This window comes from Pan troglodytes, chromosome 21 (assembly GCF_028858775.2).
Source record: "Pan troglodytes isolate AG18354 chromosome 21, NHGRI_mPanTro3-v2.0_pri, whole genome shotgun sequence".
Classification (NCBI taxonomy): Eukaryota; Metazoa; Chordata; class Mammalia; order Primates; family Hominidae; genus Pan; species Pan troglodytes.
Genome location: NC_072419.2, coordinates 49,887,905 through 49,905,104, shown reverse-complemented (window position 1 = coordinate 49,905,104; position 17,200 = coordinate 49,887,905). Strand labels below are relative to the sequence as shown.

The window sequence follows — 17,200 nt, the reverse complement described above, 5'->3', positions numbered from 1 at the left end:
ATTAAAGCTATTCCCAAATTTATAGTTTTTTTCTATTTTTAAAAATTGTTATTTTTTTAAAATATATTTTTAGAGACAGGGTCTTGCTATGTTGCCCAGACTGGTCTTAAATTCCTAAGTTCAAGCGATCCTCCTACCTCAGCCTCCCGAGTTTATTGTATTTTTAAAATAAATAGTGTAGAAGTTGGCCGGACGTGGTGGCTCATGCCTGTAATCCCAGCACTTTGGGAGGCTGAGGCGGGTGGATCACCTGAGGTCTGGAGTTTTAGACCAGCTTGGCCAACATGGTAAAACCCCATCTCTACTAAAAACACAAAAATTAGCCATGCGTGGCGGTGGGCACCTGTAATCCCAGCTACTTGGGAGGCTGAGGCAGGAGAATCGCTTGAACTCAGGAGGCGGAGGTTACCTTGAGCTGAGATAGCACTATTGCACCCAAGGCTGGGCGACAAGAGTGAAACTTTGTCTCAAAAAAAAAAAAAATAATCTCCTTAGATTAGACTCCCAGGAGTGGGGTCACTGCCTCAAAGTGGATGGTTAATTTTATGCCTCTGAGCATATATGTGCAGACCCATTTGCTGTGTTGGAGGCAATTCATGTCAGGAGCAGCCCCAGACCAAAAGTCAGGAGGACCACTCACCGTGGAGCTGTGTGGCCTGGGGCCTCATTTCTTCATCCACATGTCAAGGTGGGCACCCTTGGCTCTCTCTCAGATCCTGTCCAATTTGAAGTTTCTATCATTCTTTGGGCCTTACTCAATTTCCTTATTTAGCTGCTCCTATGACCACTGACTGAGATTTGCTAAGTGGCAGCCAGGGTCAAGATTAATTCTATGGTCTCTCAATAGGTCAGAACTAAGGACTCACAGGGATCAAAGCTGAGACCTTTGGCTTTCTGCTTGGCACTATGTTCTAATTCACTGAACTAAATAGCCTCGAGAAGAACAACCAACATTATTTACATGACATAAATAAGAATGGTAAGTTTATACTCCTATTCATATTTTGTTTTCCCTAAACAAACTCTAAGCTGTCTCTCATAGCATTTCTCAGAAATTCATGATTAAATAAAACTCATAAGAGAAAACAAAGTTTAAAAGTTGGCCAAACTTAGGCCAGGCATGGTGGCTCACGCCTGTAATCCCAGTACTCTGGGAGGCCGAGGCGGGCTGATCGCCTGAGGTCAGGAGTTCGAGACCAGCCTGACTAATATGATGAAACCCCGTCTCTACTAAAAATACAAAAATTAGCTGGGCGTGGTGGCGCATGCCTGTAATCCCAGCTACTCGGGAGGCTGAGACAGGAGAATCGCTTGAACCTGGGAGACAGAGGTTGCAGTGAGCCGAGATCGCACCATTGCACTCCAGCCTGGGCAACAAGAGTGAAACTCTGTCTCAAAAAAAAAAAAAGTTCGCCAAACTTACACTTATTGGTAATCTGAGCCAGCCGTGCCTTCTCGGAGGAGAACGTTTCATCTAAATCAAATAGCTCCAGAGGAGGAGGTGGTAACTCCCGGAAACTGGGAGGAAAAACCTAAAAGGAAATAAAGTCATTATTTAGAAATGAGGGAGGATAAGGTAAAGGAAATAAAGTCTCTCAAGAAAGAGCTTGTCCAAAGTCATAACTAACAGTGATAAGACACAAGGAGAATAAGGAAGTTCACATCCTTAATTCCTCAGTTGGGAACCACACCACATGGAAACCCCTACAGAACAGTAACTCGGCTCTTCCCTGAGGATGAAATACCCAAACTCCCATCACCTCGTCTACCCTCACCCATTAGACCCATACCAAGAAAGATTATTAGCCCACTGTAAACAACCAAGTGGAACCAGCTCTAATTACCACTAAACTGACCAAGCTGACATACCAATGCTAATTAACTCAGAACGATGACACAAAGCTTGGGGCTTAGGTTTGTGTTGAACATTTGATTGTACAACTTGTTTCTCATTTAATCATAAGTTTTTAGGGATGGAAGTTATTTGGAGAACCAGATGCAGATTAGTGTAGAAAGTATTGAACCTGGAGTCACATTTTGTAGGTATGAACCAATGGTAGGCGGGTAAATGTTTAACTACTTTCAAAACAAAACAAAACTGAAGGCCTGTTTTGTAGCATTTACCATTTTCTGTAATGTAAATCCTCTCACCATGGCCAATTTCAAGCTACCAAGCAAGATCAAGCTAACTGGCTCATAACATTTCAGAATGTGGTGAGACAAGGTAATTTTAAAGGCAAGTTGAATGTTGGACTGAAATGTTGAAAAATAACCTATTTACACACATGACCATAACTATCCCCTGGGCTGTGAGAATTATGTTATGAATCAGGCCCTGACACCTGGAATGGCAGTACAAAGTTTTCTTCCTTTTTATCCAAGAAATCTCATATATGCCCTCCAACCCCACAAGATGAGAATAGGAAATGTTTAATAGCCAGAAGGCTCCACATCCTTGATTCCTCAATTTGGAAGCATACCACATGGAAGTCTCTATAGAACATTAACAAATTTGGTGTCCATGCATGTTTAGAGACAGAGCACTATGACTCCACAAGGAGTGCCACAAATGGCACATGGAAGGGACCACAGCGAATGCCTGCTGACAAGATAAGGGCAACAGTGGGGCTCTGCAGTGGGATCTCCCAAGCACACCTACTCACCGCAGGCTGAAGGGTTGGCAGCGGCGTCTCAAACTGAGGCTGGATGAGCTGGAGTGGTTCATGTTTCACATTTAGCTGCTCGTGAGCCCTGTGTTCATAATCAAACGAAAAAGCAGGGTACAAGACACTATAGCTCAGCACGTCTAACTGACCACACTGTGTTGTTCTCCATGAAATACAGTGGTTCAGTACTATTTTTAGAAATACCACTGGACCCAGCAATCCCATTACTGGGTATACACCCAAAGGAATATAAATCATTCTATTATAAAGACACATGCATGCATATGTTCACTGCAGCACTATTCACAATAGCAAAGACATGGAATCAACCCAAATGCCCCTCAATGATAGACTGGATAAAGAAAATGTGGTACATACCATGAATACTACGCAGCCATAAAAAAGAATGAGATTGGCTGGACGCAGTGGCTCACCCCTATAATCTTAGCACTTTGGGAGGCCGAGGTGGGTGGATCACCTGAGGTCAAGAGTTCGAAACCAGCCTGGCCAACATAGTGAAACCTTGTCTCTACTAAAAATACAAAAATTAGCCGGGTGTGGTGGCTGGCGCCTATAATCCCAGCTACTCAGGAGGCTGAGGCTGAGGCAGGAAAATCGCTTGAACCAAAGAGGCGGAGGTTACAGTGAGCAGAGATCGTGCGACTGCACTCCAGCCTGGGCAAGAGAGCAAAAATTCTGTCTCAAAAAAAAAGAAAGAAAAAGAAAAAAAAAAAAAGAATGAGATCATGTCCTTTGCCAAGGACTTGGATGGCGCTAGAGGCCATTATCCTTAGCAAACTAACACAGGAAGAGAAAACCAAATACCACATGTCCTTTTTTTTTTTTTTTTTTCTCTCTTTTTTTGGAGACAGAGTCTTGCTCTGTCACCTAGTCTGGAGTGCAGTGGCACGATCTCGGCTCACTGCAACCTCTGCCTGCCAGGTTCAAGTGATTCTCCTGCCTAAGCCTCTCAAGTAGCTGGGATTACAGGCACGCGCCACCACACCCAGCTAATTTTTGTATTTTTAGTAGAGATGGGTTTCACCATGTTGGTCAGGCTGGTCTTGAACTCCTGACCTCGTGATCCACCCGCCTCAGTCTCCCAAAGTGCTGAGATTACAGGCATGAGCCACCGCACCCAGCCTACCACATGTCCTTATAAGTGGGAGCTAAATGATGAGAGCACACAGACACATAGGGGAGAATACACACTGGGGCCTATAGAAGGTTGGAGGGTGGGAGGAGGGAGAGGATCGGGAAAAATAACTAATGGATACTAGGCTTAACACATGCGTGATGAAATAATCTGTACAACAAACCCCCATGACACAAGTTTACCTAGGTAACAAATCTGTACTTGTACCCCTGAACTTAAAAGTTAAAAAAAAAAAAAAACACCTCATAAAATAATATCAATGTTACTTAATCAACTCTCTAAATAGAATATGCATTCTAACTTACATAGATTACATAGTTAAATCTTTTTTCATTTTAGATCAGAATATGTTAACGTATTTCAAGGGGATTTCAATGAAATATTTTAATGGAATTTAATTTCATGGCAGTTAGTCTAGTTTCTGTCTGTTTCAGATACTCATGTAGATATGCAGTGTTTCACTTTCTTTGGTGACTGGTTGAAATTTTGAATTTTTTTCTTTGATTTAGTGTAAAGGTTTGAGATTTCCCCTTCCAAAATAATAATACCTATATTAATTCCAACTTTGAAATTTGAATTTATTCTTCCCATATCACTCATATGCATCAATATGTTTAAAGTATTATGTGCTTTATCTTTTTTCTTCTTCTTCTATTTTTTTTTTCATTTATGCACAAAAACCACAATCTAAACACTTACTTTGAGATAAATTTTGACTCTGTCACCCAGGCTGGAGTGCAGTGGTATGATCATAGCTCATTTTAATCCTGAACTCCTGGACTCTAGCTAGCAATCATCCTACCTCAGCCTCCTGAGTAGCCAGGACTACGAGCGAGTGTGCACCACCATACCTTGCTAATTTTTAAAAAAAATTTTAGTAGGGACAAGGGCTCACTATGTTGCCCAGGCTGGTCTCGAACCCCTGGCCTCAAGAGGTCCTCCTGTTTCAGCTTCCCAAAGTGATGGGATTACATGCATGAGCCACCGCACCCAACCTTTTCTTTTTAAATCAGTTTCTGGTATTGAGATTTGTCCAAAGATGGAAATTGATTTCCTGGGAATGAGGGTCTTCATCATTCTTTACAGCTACTTCAATCTTAAATTTTCTTTTGATTGGTATTAACTGCTCACCTAAGGCAGCCAAATTCTCTTTTATTTATTTATTTTTTTGAGACAGAGTCTCACTCTGTCGCCCAGGCTGGAGTGCAGTGGTGCAATCTCAGCTCACTGCAACCTCTGCCTCCCGGGTTCAAGCGATGCTCCTGCCTCAACCTCCCGAGTAGCTAGGACTACAAATGCGTGCCACCATGCCTAGCAAATTTTTGTATTTTTAGTAGAGATGGGGTTTCACCATGTTGGACAGGCTGGTCTCGAACTCCTAACCTCGTGATCCACCCGCCTCAGCCTTCCAAAGTGCTGGGATTACAGGTGTGAGCCACTGTGCCCAGCCCCAAATTCTGTCTTAATCATAGTGGATTACAAATAATAGTTAATACATGATTTGAAAGATAAATAATTTTGACCTTTTTTTTTTGAGACGGAGTTTCGCTCTTGTGGCCCAGGCTGGAGGACAATGGCGCGATCTCGGCTCACCGCAACCTCCGCCTTCCGGGTTCAAGCAATTCTCCTGCCTCAGCCTCCTGAGTAGCTGGGATTACAGGCATGCGCCACCATGCCCGGCTAATTTTGTATTTTTAGTAGAGACGGGGTTTCTCTATGTTGGTCAGGCTGGTCTCGAATTCCCAACCTCAGGTGATCCACCCACCTCGGCCTCCCAAAGTGCTGGGATTGACAGGTGTGAGCCACCAAGCCCGGCCAATTTTGACTTTTAAAAAGTTAAAGCTATGAATACAATAAAGTCCAAATTAAAAAGAGACAAAATGTGTTGTTATAAATAATGTAATGATCCTTTCAGGAATCTTCTCTACCGTATCATACATTATTACTCATTGAGAACTGAAAAGAAACATTTCTTTGAAGTTTCGTATCAGGTTTCTCCTAAATAAGCTTTTTGTTTTGCCTGATGGACACAGTGAATCTTGCAACTCCTGTGTTTTTTTTATTTCTTTTCACCATTAAGAGATAGGAGTCAAATCTGAAATCTGTTTCTGGCAAGTAAACAGATCTGTATGATATGCACTTCTGCGTGCTCACTCAACAAATAATTACTGAATATCCACTATGTACCAGGCAGTTCTACACATGAGGAGTACAGCAACAGTAAAAGAAGATGCCAAGGCAGGCCATCACGGAACTTACATTGTAGGGGGAGGGGAGGCACACACTAAACAAAAAAACTAGTAAGATGTCAGGAACTGGCTGAGTGCGGGGGCTCATGCCTGTAATCCCAGCACTTTGGGAGGCTGAGGTGGGTGGATCACCTGAGGTCAGGAGTTGGAGGCCAGCCTGGCCAACATGGTGAAACCCCGTCTCTATTAAAAATACAAAAATTAGTTGGGCGTGGTGGCGCGTGCCTGTAATCCCAGCTACTCAAGAGGATGAGGCAGGAGAATTGCTTGAACCCGGGAGGCGGAGGTTGCAGTGAACCGAGACTGCACCACTGCACTCTAGCCTGGGAGACAGAGCAAGACTCTGTCTCAGAAAAAGAAAAAAAAAAGATGTCAGGAACTGATAAATATTAAGAAGACAAATAGGCTGGGCGCAGTGGCTCACGCCTGTAATCCCAGCACTTTGGGATGCTGAGGCAGGCGGATCACCTGGGGTTGGGAGTTCAAGACCAGTCTGACTAACATGGAGAAACCCCGTCTCTACTAAAAATACAAAATTAGCCAGGTGTGGTGGTGCATGCCTGTAATCCCAGCTACTCAGGAGGCTGAGGCAGGAGAATTGCTTGAACCCAGGAGGCGGAGGTTGTGGTGAGCGGAGATCGTGCCGTTGCACTCCAGCCTGGGCAACAAGAGCGAAACTCTGTCTTAAAAAAAAAAAAAAAAAAAGACAAATCAGAGGAGAAAGAGACAGGGAAGGGGCAGAGTCAGGGAATGTGGCTTGTCAGAAGAGCCCTGAGTGAGGGAGGGGGGAAGTCACACAGTTATCTTCAAAAGTGTCCCTGGCAGAGGCAAGAGCAAGAACAGGCAGAAGGGTGCCCGGCATTTTCACAGAATAGCAGGCCAGCCAGAGTGACTCCAGCAGAGGATCAGTGTTAGCAGCGAGCCCACAGGGCTGAGCTCATCTTACCCCTGCATTATTTTTCTATTGTGGCTTCTCCTTTGCCTTCATTCTCTCAAACATTCATGTTATCCTTTTGCATTGTATGCAATTTTTTAAGCTGGCTAAACTTTTCTGGGGAAGAGGCAAAGTAAAATATTGTCATCCAGTTTAAATTGTACATATATTTGTAGCCCTTCAAAGTTAAGCTAGAAAACCAAATGCCAATGAGTGGACAAAGATCATGGCAGCTTTTTTCTATGAGTGAGGTCTGTGACTGCAGAAAGATGATTAAATGAGCTCACTGCTGTCACCTCCTCCACTATTTCCAGGTGCTTGGGGAGAATCTTTCCTAGCACTGAGCAACAGATCTCCACAGAGGGAAGAGAAATAACTTTTATCAAGCACCTGCTATATGCCATGTATTATGCCAACCCTGTGTTAGGCACTTAAACTTATTTAATCCTCAATACAACTGTGGAAAGTGGATAATCTCTTATAGAAGAAACTGAGGTACAGGAATGATAAACAGTAGCTTCCCAAAATCATATGGTTAAGATGGGACAAAGGCAAGATCAGAACTCAGACGTAGCCAATCTCTGCCAACCAGAATCTTTACTTTGGTCCGCCCCAAAATCAAAAGTGACTAGGGGCAGTTTTAAACTAAAATTCTTACTACCTGCTCACAAAGAATCCTGCTGCTGAGTCCTAGCCTCGGCTATCCCAGCTGTGAATTTATTTCCGCTTTCCGTCCCCAGAGAGAGCTGACTGTGCTGGAGCAAAGGCTTTGTCCCATTAAGTCTTCCCTTCCTCCACTCTGCTCACCACCTGCCCTAATTATCCTCCTACCATTAGCCAACATGGCTTGATGGGAACCGGGTAAGGGACTGCAGAAACTCATCTTAAAACCAAGGGAAGAACAGATGCAAAAGCTAAATATAAATCTGTGAAATGGCGCTGAACTAGATCTTTCGGGAATGGCCTGACCTCTGGCACTGCGTTTTCACCACTCCATGTTTCAAGCCCCAGCCCATCAGACCATGAACTCTAAGGGCAGGGACTCCACACCATCTGCCTCTACCTCATACTCCACAGGCATTGATAAACACCCAATGGACAAATGAAATTACTTCAGAGCAACACCCTGTAGTTGAAATAAATATTTAAAGCCTAACTGAATTTTAACTCAGAAAAGACAAACTATTGAAAGATGTTACTAGCAAATGAAAATATCTGAGCTTACCATATAGACACCAGAAGCCAGTAACTGCTGGCCTCTGCTGTGGTATGTAAGACAAATACAAGAGTTGTCTAAGTCTCTGAAACATCCACTATTTGACTCTGCTGACACTAAGACACTAGGCAGCTCCAATTAATCCTTCATTTAACACTGAAGAATTATCATAATGATCTGGTTTAAACATATCAGGGGAGAATTAGGCCAAAACAGCAGAAGCTGGTCAGACTGCAACTGGCTAGCGGAGTGGTCAGATGTATCTTTTTTTATTCTAAGAAAAGCCCTGAGCTGCAGAGGAGGAAGAGAACACCAGAGCTCAAAACCAAGCAAGTTAAGAGCCAAACATGCAGCCAGGAGCTACAGGATTTGTGACCAGGCTGTCACCTGTGGAAGGGGTGATGCAGATGTCACGCCCTGGTAGCTCTGAAGGCTTTGGTCCTGGTGTTTCTTAAAAGCACCCTCACCTCCTACAGTAACATATTTTCAGATAATTTCTTCCAAGATTCAGAGTTAAAATTGCCTGGCTTCAAATTCAGGTCCCAATGAAAACTAGTTGTGTGATTTCAAGCAAATCACTTAATTTCTCTGTGCCTCAGCGTCCTCAGATGTAAAATGGAGATAACAGCCTCACTGTGGTTGTTACATGATAATGCAAAGTACATAAATGTTAGTTGTTATTAATATTGAAGGAAGGGGAGATGAGAGGGGAGCTAAAGACAATTGTTAGTCAGGGCTTGATTAGTAGCTGTTTAACTTAGAGCAAATTGTCCCAAGCCTCAGCTTCTTAGAAGTTAACTATGGAGCTATTCTCTACTTTTCAGAATTGTTGTAAACGGTAAATGTGGTAGTATTTGCAGGCTCTTGGCAGAAAGTGGGGGTTCAATGTCTGTAAAACTTAAGTTGGGGCCGGGCTCGGTGGCTGACGCCTGTAATCCCACCACTTTGGGAGGCCAAGGCGGGCAGATCACGAGGTCAGGAGATCGAGACCATCCTGGCTAACACAGTGAAACCCTGTCTCTACTAAAAATACAAAACATTAGCTGGATGTGGTGGCAGGCGCCTGTAGTCCCAGCTACTGGGGAGGCTGAGGCAGACGAATGGCGTGAACCCAGGAGGCGGAGCTTGCAGTGAGTCGAGATGGCGCCACTGCACTCCAGCCTGGGTGACAGAGCAAGACTCCATCTCAAAAAAATAAAAAACAAAACAAAAAAACAAAAACGTACAACAGAGCTTTTGGATATGATGTATAAGGTTTTACAAAATAAGCTAATTAAAACCACAATTATAGCAGTTACTGTTTATACTAAAACATGCAACTAAGTAATTCCTGGGCATTTACAAAAGATATTGCCCCTTCCTCTTTATACTACTTGCTTGACAAAATCACAATAGTTAAATCCATGTCTGGGCCCACTCTGCCTGCAGCTACACAGCTAAACAAGTTTGGAGGAAAACATACCACTCTACTGGTTTGTAGTTAGATCCAAAACCTCTAACCTCCCGTGGGATTGGCAAATCCTTCTACAGAAACCTTGTCTACTCCCTCTCCCACTACCCTAGAGGCCTAATATATGCCTTCTCTCCTAAATCTCCACTATCTCTTTGGCAATTTTTTTTTTTTGAGATGGAGTCTCGCTCTGCCTGTCGCCCAGGCTGGAATGCAGTGGCGCGATCTCGGCTCACTGCAACCTCTGCTTCCCAGGTTCAAGAGATTCTTCTGCCTCAGCCTCCCGAGTAGCTGGGACTACAGGCGCGCACCACCAAGCTCGGCTGATTTTTGTGTTTTTAGTAGAGACGGGGTTTCACCATACTGGCCAGGCTGGTCTCAAACTCCTGACATCGTGATCCGCTCGCTTCGGCCTCCCAAAGTGCTGGGATTACAGGCGTGAGCCATCATGTCCGGCTTCTTTGGTAATTTTTAACTGATGATCTTGTTTCCTATTTCATCAAAAGGACTGAAGCCCTGAGAACTTCCACAATCTTCAATCAACAACTTTTCTCATCCACCAGAGTCTGCACCCATGTTTCCCATCTGTGCTTGAGTAGGCGATTTTCCCTTTACAGCGTAAACAAAGCTGCTGGGAAGTCTGAACTGGGTGGAGCCAACTGCAGCGCCACAAAACCACTGTAGCCAGACTGCCTCTCTAGATTCCTCCCCTCTGAGCAGGGCATCTCTGAAAGAAAGGCAGCAGCCCCAGTCAGGGTACCAACTGAATGATCCATGCTTCTGTCTAAAAGCTAAGACTGGGCCGGGCGTGGTGGCTCATGCCTGTAATCTCAGCACTTTGGGAGGATGAGGCAGGTGGATCACTTGAAGTCAGGAGTTTGAGACCAGCCTGACCAATATGGTGAAACCCCGTCTCTACTAAAAATACAACAATTAGCCAGGTGTGGTGGTGCACGCCTGTAGTCCCAGCTACTATGGAGGCTGAGAGGTAGGAGGATCACTTGAACCTGAGAGGCGGAGGCTGCAGTGAGCCGAGATCGTGCCTCTGCACTCCAGCCTGGGTAAAGAGTGAGACTGTATCTCAAAAAAAAAAAAAAAAAAAAAAAAAAACTCTCTCTCTCTCTCTATATATATATGACATAATAAAAATAAAAGCGAAGGCCAGGCTGGGAATGGTGGCTCACATCTATAATCCAATACTTTGGGAGGCCAACGTGGGAGGACTGCTTGAGCCCAGGAGTTCCAGACCAGCCCGGGCAAGAGTGAAACCTGTCTTCAAAAAAAAGAAAAAGAGCTAAGACAACTTACCAAACCCCCTTTCCCATTGTCTCTTGCTTACTCTCGTGTTTCACGCCAGCCATTTTCCTCGCTCTCTCCTACATTATCCATTTTTCTCTCTACTGGAACATTCCCACCAGTATAAAAATATCCTGTGACTTCTTCCACCCAAAAAACACCTTCTTGACCTTACTTCCTCCAGCTAGTTACTGACCCTGGCCCTTGCCCCTGCTCTGTTCCTCTCTGTAGCAAATACCATAAAAGAGCTATCTATGTTTGCTATGTCCAATTCTCTCTTAAACCAATTTCAAATGAGCTTTCACCCTCACCATGTCATAAAAAAGACCCTGTCTAGATCACCAGTTACCTCCATGTTGCTAAATCCAATGATAAATTCTCAACCCTCATTTTTTATGACCCATCAGAAGTATCTGACACTGCTGATTACCCTTTCCATCTTGACAGACTTTCTTTGCTTGGCTCTCAGAATACCATGCACTTGATTTTCTTCATCTCACACTCGCTGGTGCTTTTCCATCTCTTCTTTTGGCTTTTCTATTTCTTCCTTTCTTTTTTTTTTTTCTGAGATGGAGTCTTGCTCTGTTGCCCAGGCTGGAGTCCAGTGGTGTGTTCTTGGCTCACTGCAACTTCTGCCTCCCGGGTTCAAGTGACTCTCCTGCCTTACCCTCCCGAGTAGCTGGGACTACAGGCGTGTGCCACCATGCCTAGCTACTTTTTTTCTATTTTTAGTAGAGATGGGGTTTCACCATGTTGGCCAGGCTGGTCTCAAACTCCTGGCCTCAAGTGATCCACCCACCTCGGCCTCCCAAAGTGCTGGGATTACAGGCGTTGAGTCACCGTGCCCAGCTGGCTTTTCTGTTTCTTCCTAAATTCTAAACTCTGGGGTGCCCCAGGGCTCAATAGATGGTCCTTTTTTCTTCTCTATCAACACTTTTAACATTTTGTGAGCTCATCCAGTCACATGGCTTTACATACTATCTACCATATTTCATCAAATCTAAGAATCCACCAAAGGTAAGATGCATCATAATTTATGGTCCATTGAAATAAAAAAAATGCTAATTAAACTCATACATCATCTATTGTTAAGATTCATCCTGAAAAACAGAAAAAAAGGAAAAGAAAGAAAAAAAGGCAAAAAATAAGAAAAAAGATTCATCCTGATTTTATAGATTTGAAAATAGGACCAGGTGCTGTGGCTCATGCCTTTAATCCCAGCACTTTGGGAGGCCAAGGTAGGTGGATCACCCGAGGTTAGGAGTTCGAGACCAGCCTGGCCAACATGGTGAAACCCCGACTCTACTAAAAATACAAAAATAGCTGGGCATGGTGGTGCTACTCAGGAGGCTCAGGCAGGAGAATTGCTTGAGCCTGGGAGGCAGAGGTTGCAGTGAGCAGAGATTGCGCCACTGCACTCCAGCTTGGGCAAAAACAGTGAAATTCTGTCTCCAAAAAAAAAAAAAAAAGGAAAAGATGTATGCTTTAGATGAAGTACAGATGTGCCCCCAAACTCCCAAATTAAATGTGCAGCTCAGATATCTCTTCTGACCACCAGGTTAAAATATAAAACTGCTACTAAACATCATCTGGATACCTAATTGACATCTCAACTCCATATACTTCAAACTGAACTTCTGCTCTTCCTGCAAAATCTACTCGCAGTCTTTCTCAACTCAGTTATTGCAACTTTTTTTTTTTTTTTTTTTTTTTCGGAGACAAGATCTCTCTCTGTTGACCAGGCTGGAGCGGGTCACTGCAGCCTTAACCTTTGGGGCTCAAGCAATCCTCCCACCTCAGCCTCCCAAGTAACTCATGCCTGAGTTACTGTGACCGCTCCCTTCAGGCCCTACCTCCATTCTTGCTCCTTGACGTTCGGGATATAAGGAAGTCATTATGCCATACCTCTGCTCAGAACTCTCAGTGGCTCCTCTTTTCACCCAGAGTGAAAGCCAAGGAAGTCCTTACAGAGGCAAAAAAGTAGGCCAGGCCTGATCTCCCACCATTCTCACCCCTACTCACTCTGCAGTGGCCACAATGGCCTTGTTGCTCTTCCTTGAATGTATCAGGCATTCCTCCGTCTTGCAGTCTTAGGACTGGCTGTTTCCTCTGCCCAGAATACTCTTCCCTCAGATAGCCACAAGGCTAAATTCTTTACCTCCTTCAGGTTTTTCCTCAAATATCTAACCTTTTCAATGAAGCCATCCTGATCACCCTGTTTTTTTTTTTGAGATGGAGTCTTCCCGTCACCCAGGCTGGAGTGCAATGGTATGATCTTGACTCACCGCCATCTCTGCCTTCTGGGTTCAAACGATTCTCCTGCCTCAGCCTTTGAGTAGCTGGGATTACAGGTGCCCACCACCGTGCCCAGCTAATTTTTGTATTTTTAGTAGAGACGGGGTTTCGCCATGTTGGCCAGGCTGGTCTCGAACTCCTGACCTCGTGATCTTCCCATCTTGGCCTCCCAAAGTGCTAGGATTACAGGTGTGAGTCACCACGCCTGGCCTGAACACCCTATTAAAAATGCAATGTGCCTGGCACTCCCCTACCCCAGTACTCTGCTTGACGTATGTAATCATCTTCTAACATATTCTTTAATTTACATCACACATATAGAAATGTCTTGATGCCTGTCTGTTTTGCTAGATAATAAACTTCAAAAGGGCAAAGATTTTCATTATTGAGGTCCCTGAAGCATCCCAAGATCCTGGAACAGTAGTTGTGCCACAAATACTTGCTGAGTGGATGTATAAGCAAGGCACAGGGAGAATGGCAGCATGCTAATTTCACAAACATCCCCCAAATGCCCAGGATGTGCTGGGCTCTGGGTCTTAGGCAATGAGGATTCCAGGTTGATAAGACATGGCTCTTGCTCTCCGGATACACGGGGGTGAGAAAGGAAGACAAGCTAAACAATTTTCTCCCTGGGCAAAATTCAGGTTAGAAACAGTGAAGATGAGCCCTGGCCCCTTTCTGAACCCCTCTGCTTCTGTGTCATTTCCTCCTCCTTTGCCTTCAGGATGCTGCCCGCTGTCCTGTACTTTTAACTGCTTTTCCCCAGCTTCTGTCTTTGGCCCTCTTCTTCTCCTGCCTCTCAAGCACTGACAGCTGTGAGGTCCTGTCTCAAGGCCAATTCCCATTCTTGTGCTGTCCCTGATGTCCTCATCCCATCCCACGGCTTCCCTAACGGCTTTACAGATCTTTTCATCTTTAAACTTGTAGTTCCACCTGCACATCCGCACTAGACTGAGAGTGCCCAGAACACAGCCCATTTATCATTCCTTTTCCTGCATTCTAAGTGCCAGTTAATAGCATTACCAGTTGCCCAGATACCCAGAGAGAAATGAGGTGACCACCATCTCCATTTACTGAGGGACTTGGGACTCCATTTTCCTGGGACTTGGGACTCTCTGTGCTAAAACCAGAAGTCTGGGGCAAAATGAAACAAGCTGGTCATGCTAAATGCCTGGTCCAGAATCTGGAACACGCAGGGGCTAATAACCTCTGGCAGTTCCTCTACATCAACCCCTCATGCCCAGCCCAGTTTCTTTGTTGACCTCATCATAGATCTGAGAACATGTTCTGCATGCCACATTTACTGTGACCCTAATTCCCGTTCCCAGGTTCATGTTTCCAAACCAAACACTCAGAATGGAGTGCAGTGTGGCTCAGAGGCCCACAGGTACTGACTCGATGACGCTGTGGAAGGAGGTGGTATCCAGCTGGAAGATGGACAGGTCAAAGAGGGTGGTAAAGTCCCTTGGGATCTCATCACTCTCCTGGAGACACTCTCGATTCCGCTTTGATAGGGTGGCTGTGTAGGGCAGCATCATGTAGTCAGAAATCTGAAAGCCACAAGAGGGTTCCTTTTAGCACAGCAAGAGCAAGCATTTATTCTGTCAAGTCTCCACTGTCTCAGGTCTAAATCTGCAACATTTATATTCTCTTGCCAAGAAATTTTACTGTTCATGATCACTGACACTAAACCTTAAATAAGCCAATTTATGTGCAAAGAGGAACAAAACTCACTTGGCTAAACCCCAGCACTGGCTAAATCCAAATCTCCAATTACACCAGTACTCACATGGCTGAAAACAGCTGGAGAAACATACAACCCTATCAACTGGTCTTTTAATTTCATCTCTGATCTTGAGCGCTCAGCAATCAACTACATCTCCGTAGTGTACTCACTTTCCCATTCTTCTAGATAATAATTCCCTTTTGTCAGTTCAGCCATCAAAATGATTTTCCCAGCTGGGTGCAGTGGCTCACACCTACAACACTTTGGGAGGCTGAGGTGAGTGGATCGCTTGAGCCCAGGAGTTGGAGATCAGCCTGGGCAATATGGCAAAACCCTGTCACTACAGAAATACAAAAAAATTTAGCTGAGCATGGTGGTGTGTGCCTGTAGTCTCAGCTATTTAGGAGGCTGAGGTGGGAGGATCACCTGAGCCCAGGAGGTCAACACTGCAGTGAGCCGTGATCAAACCACTGCACACCAGCCTGGGTGACACAGTAAGACTTTGTCTCAAAACAAAAAAATTGGTTTTCCCTTTCACCATTTTAGCAATGACCTTATTTTCTATTTTAGTAAGAAAATAGAGGAAATCATGAAAGAAAGTCCACAAGCTCCCACCATAACATGTGCCCACCCCCTAGCATCCAGGCCCTATCTGCTTCTTTCCTCCTGATACATGCCAGAGCACCTGTGACACCAGTACAGACAGTTCCTCCACTGGTACACTAGATCCCAGTCCTTCTCCCCTAGCCAAGGACATCCCTCCAGCATTGCTGAGAGCCCTCAGTCATGACACATGCTGTGGACTAGTAAAAGACCAGGAAAACATAAATGCCTGCCAACAGGAGAGTGGTTAAATATATGTATATATTTATATTTACACATAAAAATATGTATATATTTATATTTACACATAAAAATATGTATATATTTATATTTACACATAAAAATATGTATATATTTATATTTACACATAAAAATATGTATATATTTATATTTACACATAAAAATATGTATATATTTATATTTACACATAAAAATATGTATATATTTATATTTACACATAAAAATATGTATATATTCATATTTACATAAAATATGTATATATTTATATTTACATATAAAATATATATAAATATAAATATAGAATATATATATGTATAAAAAATTATTTTTTTTGAGACGAGTCTCGCTCTGTCGCCCAGGCTGGAGTGCAGTGGTATGCTCTTGGCTCACTGCAAGCTCTGCCTCCTGCGTTCATGCCATTCTCCCGCCTCAGCCTCCCGAGTAGGTGGGACTACAGGCGCCTGCCACCACGCCCGGCTAATTTTTTTTTTGTATTTTTAGTAGAAATGGGGTTTCACTGTGTTAGCCAGGATGGTCTCCATCTCCTGACCTCGTGATCTGCCCGCCTCGGCCTCCCAAAGTGCTGGGATTACAGGCGTGAGCCACCGCGCCCGGCCGAGAGTGGTTAAATATATTACACTTAAATAATGAAGCAAAATATCCACATGCTTAATGTTTCCACATAAGGAAATATTTTAGACATGCAGCTCTCCTGTTTCCTAACCCAAATCAGTCTCTGAGAAGCCATGTCCCTAGGTGAGGGAGGAAGCAGTCAGTGGACAGCCATCTTCGACTGTCTTCTCACCTACCTCCTATGACCAATGGCCAGGAAATCATTTTCCTGACATTTCAGAGTTTAAGAAATAGAGAAACAATTGTAGAGTAAGTGCAGTTTGAATTAGGAGACCTGGATTTGGATCCTGGCTCTGCACTTGCCTGCCATTTGAACACACTGCAATCTTGAAGGATTTCAGTTTCCTCATCTATAAAATGAGAATAAGACCACGTGCCTCCCAGGGCAGTTATGAGGATTAAATAAGATGACTTATGTGGAAGTATATGGCATACAATGCCTGACACATTACCATCTATTAACTTAGCCCACACAACCATCCTGTGAGGCAGAGAACACAGGTATTAGTGTTCCCTGTTCACAGATAAGAAAACTAGAAGGCTGGGCCCAGTGGCTCACGCCTGTAATCCCAGAACTTTGGGAAGCTGAGGCAGGTGGATCACTTGAGGTCAGGAGTTTGAGACCAGCCTGGCCAAAATGGTGAAACCCTGCCTCTACTAAAAATACAAAAATTAGTCAGGCATGGTGGTTCACATCTGTAATCCCAGCTACTCAGGAGGCTGAGGCAGAAGGATC

The 17,200-nt window shown here is 44.1% G+C and overlaps 1 protein-coding gene across 3 annotated transcripts in view; it reads right to left on the bottom strand.

Annotated features, from left to right (window-relative positions):
* The window catches only part of IFT52 (intraflagellar transport 52), a 56,420-nt gene that overhangs the window by 8,486 nt on the left and 30,734 nt on the right, over window positions 1-17,200 (bottom strand). For all 3 annotated transcript variants that reach the window (XM_016937943.3, XM_001149852.5, XM_054674774.2), the window contains 3 exons: window positions 14,658-14,812; window positions 2,664-2,751; window positions 1,424-1,532 (listed from right to left, as the gene is read on the bottom strand). In XM_016937943.3, coding sequence (XP_016793432.1) covers window positions 1,424-1,532; window positions 2,664-2,751; window positions 14,658-14,812 — 352 coding nt within the window. The remainder of the gene's footprint in view (window positions 1-1,423; window positions 1,533-2,663; window positions 2,752-14,657; window positions 14,813-17,200) is intronic.